At 51.5% G+C, this 6,216-nt stretch overlaps 1 protein-coding gene across 1 annotated transcript; it reads left to right on the plus strand.

Annotated features, from left to right (window-relative positions):
- The first annotated feature begins 572 nt into the window (after positions 1-572).
- On the plus strand, positions 573-3,071 carry LOC103633581 (subtilisin-like protease). The gene has a single exon (XM_008655274.4). It carries the CDS (start codon positions 645-647, stop codon positions 2,904-2,906), a length of 2,262 nt encoding a protein of 753 aa, XP_008653496.1. The 5' UTR covers positions 573-644; the 3' UTR covers positions 2,907-3,071.
- Positions 3,072-6,216: the final 3,145 nt, after the last annotated feature.

Consider the following 6,216-nt stretch of genomic DNA (forward strand, 5'->3'; position numbering starts at 1 on the left):
GTTTTGGCAAACAATTTATAAAAGTCATCAGCTCCTACGGAAGAGCTACTCCTTTGAAAGAGACGAAGCCAGAACCGTTTACAGAGGATCTGAAGCCCTCCCAAATGAGGCCTGAGTCTTTCTCGACCAGTAAAAAGGTAATACATATAGTTTGGAGAAACTATTAAAGGAGGCTCTTTGGAAAGGACAAAATTAAATATTACCATTTCTTATGATAACTTACTAGATCTATTAGTGTAGCAAATATATTGTACCAAACTTTAGGAGATGGTAGGCAGATACATAGGTATCCGTGGATAGATAGATTTAATTTGAAATGGTTTGACTTAGAATAAATCTAAAATATCATTTATTTAGGACGGAAGGATTAGATAGATAGATATATTTAAAGGATATATAAGATAATAATGATTATTTAGCAAAAATACAGTAAAAGTAACAAATAGTCAAAATTCATTTTGTTTTACGCTTTGAATGCATGCCAACACAACGTCTGCCAAAATTAGAACCTAGTGAACCGCTGCTTGACATCCGGATTCGTTAACACATTTGCCGAAACTGCACACCAAAAATTCGTGTTCCTCTTCCTCTACACAAAACCACCTCGATCGATCTCTTCCGGAAGCAGCACACAAACACAACTAATGGCATCCTCTGCACACGCCTTGCTGCTAACATTGCTCATTGCCACCGCCGTCCTCTCTACAGCACCTGCGCTCTGCTACGTCAGTCCGGGCTCAAACCTCCACCATGACAAGCATTCTGCACCAGGGTATCGGACCCATATCGTGCTCGTCCGGCCACCGTCGGATGCAGAAGCCGCCGACGAATCCGCCCACAGGCTGTGGCACGAGTCCTTCCTGCCCAGCTCCCTGACCGACTCCGTCGAGCCGCGCCTCGTCCACTCCTACACTGAAGCGTTCAGCGGCTTCGCGGCAAGGCTGACGGACGCCGAGCTCGACGCGGTGACCAAGAAGCCGGGGTTCGTGCGCGCGTTCCCGGACCGCACGCTGCAGCCCATGACCACGCACACGCCGGAGTTCCTCGGCCTGCGGCAGGGCTCCGGGTTTTGGAGAGACGTTGCCGGGTACGGGAAGGGCGTCATCGTCGGGCTGCTCGACGTCGGCATCTACGGAGCGCACCCATCTTTCTCTGACCACGGCGTCGCGCCGCCCCCGGCGAAGTGGAAGGGCTCGTGCGCGGGCTCTGCCTCCCGGTGCAACAACAAGCTCGTCGGCGTCAGGTCCCTTGTCGGGGACGACGCCAGGGACGACTTTGGGCACGGGACGCACACCTCGTCCACGGCCGCGGGGAACTTCGTGGCCGGTGCCTCGAGAAATGGCTTGGCCGCCGGCACCGCCGCCGGGATCGCTCCCGGCGCGCACGTCGCCATGTACAAGGTGTGCACTGGCGCCGGGTGCACCGACTCGGCCGTGCTGGCCGGAATGGACGCCGCGATCAGGGATGGGGTGGACGTGATCTCCATCTCCATTGGTGGCAACGCGACGCTCCCGTTCGATCATGACCCCGTCGCCATCGGCGCCTTCAGCGCGGTGGCCAAGGGCATCACGGTGGTGTGCGCGGCCGGCAATAACGGCCCCAAGCTAGCGTCCGTCGTCAACGACGCTCCGTGGCTGGTCACTGTCGCTGCCAGCTCGGTTGACAGGAGCTTCGTGGCGGAGGTGGAGCTGGGCAACGGCGTCACCGTCGCCGGCGAGGCGATTAACCAGGTGACCAACGCGAGCGTGAAGCCTTCGTGTCATCCTATTCCTATCCTTTACTCCGAGGAGCGGCGCAACTGCACCTACCATGGCGAGGACGAACACAGAGTGGCCGGCAAGATCGTGGTCTGCGAGGCCGTCGACAACCTTCTCCCCTACAACACGTCCGAGAAGTCCATCCTCCGTGACATCAAGGACGCTGGCGCGGCCGGCGTTGTGGTGATCAACACCAAGGCCGACGGCTACACCACCGTCCTCTACGACTACGGCTCCGACGTGGTCCAGGTGACCGCCGCCGCCGGGGCCAAAATCACCAAGTACGTGACGTCGTCGTCGAGCGCCGCGTCCGCGGTCAGGTTCAGCCACAGGACGTTGCTCGGCGTCCGTCCATCTCCCACCGTGGCCTCGTTCTCGTCCCGTGGCCCGAGCACCGTCACCCCCGGCGTGCTCAAGCCGGACGTCCTTGCTCCGGGGCTCAACATCCTCGCAGCGTACCCGCCAAAGACCCCGCTCGGCACCGGTCCTTTCGACGTCATGTCTGGCACGTCCATGTCGACGCCGCACGTAAGCGGCGTCGCCGCGCTCATCAAGAGCGTCCACCCCAACTGGTCGCCGGCGGCCATCAAGTCGGCAATGATGACGACGTCCGACAACGTCGACAGGAGCGGCGGCCCGGTCTTGGACGAGCAGCGCAGGAAGGCCAACGCGTACGCCACCGGCGCCGGCCATGTGAACCCCGCGAGGGCCACCGACCCCGGCCTGGTGTACGACCTCGGCGCCGCGGAGTACGCCAGCTACATCTGCGCGCTCCTGGGCGACGCCGCGCTGGCCGTCGTCGCTCGCAACTCGAGCCTGAGCTGCGCGGAGCTGCCCAAGACGCCCGAGGCGGAGCTGAACTACCCGACGATCAAGGTGCCGCTGCAGGAGGCGCCGTTCACGGTGAACCGGACGGTGACGAACGTGGGGCCGGCGGCGTCGACGTACACGGCGAAGGTGGACGCGCCCATGTCCCTGGCGGTGCGCGTCTCGCCCGGGACGCTGGTGTTCACCAAGGCCGGGGAGAAGAAGACGTTCAGCGTGACGGTGAGCGGCCACGGCGATGGCGTGTTGGAAGGCAGCTTGAGCTGGGTGTCTGGACGTCATGTCGTGCGAAGCACGATCGTGGCGGCCGGCCGCAGTCGTTGAGACGGTGAAAAAAAATTGTACACCCCGATACAAAAACCCTCTTTTACATCACTTGAAAACAGATCAAAATTTACAACTTAAACCTTTAATAATTTGTTTTTCTTCTATTTATATGGACCACCATGTAATGGATGTGAGAGACTGTAAAAGAGTTTTTTTATGCTCTACCAACTATTATCTTCCTTCTCAAATATTTATCATCAGTTAGTTTATTTATTTATTTAACTAAATTACAATTAATAAAAAAGAATCGATGGAGTATAAGATAACGAATTTTTCTATTCCAGGCGAGTATTCTTATCCTTTCAATAATTCTATCTTGCATGGTACCAATCTCAACGGTACGGTTTATAGTTATTACCTCCGTTTTCAAATATTTATAGCCGGTTAGTTTATTTTTCACTAAAACACGATAAATAAAAATAGAGGAAGTATAATTTTTCGACCAGTAATGTAGCTAACAATTTGTAGTTGTTGCAATGCAAACTTGATGTAGTTTATTTTATTACAAACTATACTATTTAATAATTCGTAACTTTTATAATTGTAACTAATAAAAATAAAAACGCATGTAACTTAAAAGTGTTTCATGTCAAAATGCATCTTATGCATACTGGACCTGGAGGGCGTATATATGCAACATGTTATCCTTTGGTTGTACATCACATATACCGGACCTAGTGATATTATTTACATTATTGCATATGTATCATCGGCTAGTGAAATGTAGCATTGCCTACGATGAAATATGGTGTGCGAACCAACATGACGTTGGATTTGATCTGAGGTAATGCAAACAACGAAGTGCAAATAGTCTTTCAAAATGGCCCATTGTTCGTTAAAAACTACCGAGTACTTCTTAGACATATCACATATCCTGATATCGCCCGTTTGTTGCAATATATTCATATGTTGCAACAACAGAACTACAAATGTTTATAGTGTTATTTTTTATGACTTATGAGTTGAAGACAGTTTTATAACTTATCTTAATTAGAATCGAATTTATTATAGTACCTTAGACGGTTCGGTCGTGTGGCCTGTATGGTCCGCGCACCTGCAACCATATTAACATGGACGAGATTATTTATTTCATGTGTGGTTATTCTAACCTATCTCTAGTAATCGATTGGATCTCGTCTAGAAATATGTCCAAACCTCCTCCCCTATAAATATAAAGGGTTACGACTGATCGAGAACCCTCGAACATATTACAATCGAACCAATATATTTCTTTCTTTATCATTTATGTCTTAGGAGTAGATGAAGTGTAGTTCTAGTTATAGCTTTCCGTATATCCACCTCTACCTCTATTCGATTCTACGTTGTCTAGATCCGTCTTGGATAGCCTGCCGATCTCAAGACAACTCTAGGATCTCACCCCGACGAGTGTTCATCTGCTAGGAGGGTGAATGTCTTTATGTCTCTTCCTCGACCTAATTTCTTAATCCCTAGACGACTCTGTGCCATCTAGGGTGTAACGCCCAAAATGTGTATATAAAAAAAACTACTTTAAGACTAAGAGATAGCATTCCAAGATTTAAGTATTTTATAATAAGAGATTAAATAAAAGACCCTCATATAATTCAAACCAACTCTTGTTGAATAATGTGACCAGAGACATTCTCCAAAAGAATTAAGTTTAAGAAATACCTTAACAAATATTATACACTATAAAATCTTCTCTTTTAAATAACTATGAACATATTTCTAAACGGACTATATGTTCAAGGAAATCATTTTTACGTGTGTGCATTGAATATTTAAAATGTTTGGATAAAATAAACAAAACTAAACATAGGTATGTATTTATGCACATCATATTGGAGTTATTTGCTGTTAAATTTAATCTTGGAAACCTTGAACTTTGAATCAAATCCGATTTACGAATTTGAGACTTGGAATAAAACTGAAAATATGAAATAGAAAAGAAGAAACATGTTCCTGGGCCGAATGCAGTTCAGCCCATCCTGTCCCTGCCCATCCTCCTTCTGCGAATGGGCCAAAATGGCCTTGACCGGCCCATTTACAACCTCGCGCCTGTTCTCAATGGCTGGCTAGCTCGCGCGCAGTGGAGTCCTTGCTCTAGTCACCGTTGTGTGGGTCCCGTAGGTCAGGACCTTCTTCTTCCCCAACTGACTCCGCAGAATCCGCGCGGGGACTGAATCCCTCGCTCGCGCAACTATTTGGCCGAGTCCTCTGGATCGTTGTAGCGCGCCCGTGCCATCCATTACCCAAGCCCTCTGTTGACTAGCCCCACCCGTCAGCTAGTACCCCCTTCTTCTCCACCACGCGAGCTCCGCGGCGCGCCGTGCGCAGAGTCCGCGGCAAATCTGTGATGCGGGGCCCTCGTCGCGCGGACTCTGCATGCAAACGGTCTCTGATTCCTCCGGCGCTCGTGGGTCTGCCGCAGCGTCCGATCGGTTGTATATGAGGCGAGTTGCCATTGGTACCCTCTATCCACCATAGGTTGCGTAGACCCAGGGGCTAACCCACGCGACCTCGCCGCCGCATCCATATCTCGCGTGCTCCGCCGCTCGGGCAATGCCTGAATTGGCGATTGGGGTCCAAATTGAGGGACCATGTAGCTTCACGGGAATACAGATGTCCTGCACGGAACCTCTCCATGCGCGGTGATCGACCTGAGTGCTCCGCCGCGCCGCCACTACGCCGGCTGCACTCTGCTATCGCGCGCTCTCGGCCACGCGCATACACTAACAGAAGGGTCTCCATGGCTGGCTCGGGAGCTCCACCTTGAGTCCTGGAGGGTGTCCGAGGTCTCGCCCAGCGTGTATGGTGCGCGGGGCAACTGGCGATTTCTCGCCGGAGTTGGGGATCCGCACCGCGTCGTGGCCGGTTGTCCCTGCTTTGCCGTCGTCGGTAAGTTTCTCCTCTGTGTGATCACCATCATCCCCTCCCTGCGTTGCACCGGTTGGATAGGAAAACTACGCTCTGGTGCATTTGGGTGCGGCTCCGACGAACCCGCCACCACCGTCGCTCGGGCGCCGCCGCCTTGGGCGCTCGGTGTAGAAGACAGGGCTTCGGCCGTTGATCCCCTGGTGGATGGCTCTGGTAGGCTCTAGGTTACCCCTTTGACCGAGTTGAATCCGCGTCGTGGGATCTTGATCGTGCGGGTCAGAGCAGATCAAGCCTCATAAAATCTGGGTCGTTCATTTATAATCCAGGGATCCCGAGCCGTACCGGTTCGCGGTGATGTGAGATCTAATCTGGGCCCTTGATCAGTGATCGGGCGGCCAGATTTCACTCATACCCCTTCGTGTGGCATATTATCTAATGAGCCATCGAAATT

This window comes from Zea mays, chromosome 7 (genome assembly GCF_902167145.1).
Source record: "Zea mays cultivar B73 chromosome 7, Zm-B73-REFERENCE-NAM-5.0, whole genome shotgun sequence".
NCBI classification, from domain to species: Eukaryota; Viridiplantae; Streptophyta; class Magnoliopsida; order Poales; family Poaceae; genus Zea; species Zea mays.

Coding starts and splice junctions, on each gene's coding strand:
- LOC103633581 (XM_008655274.4), top strand. CDS start 645: ATGGCATCCTCTGCACACGCCTTGCTGCTAACATTGCTCATTGCCACC.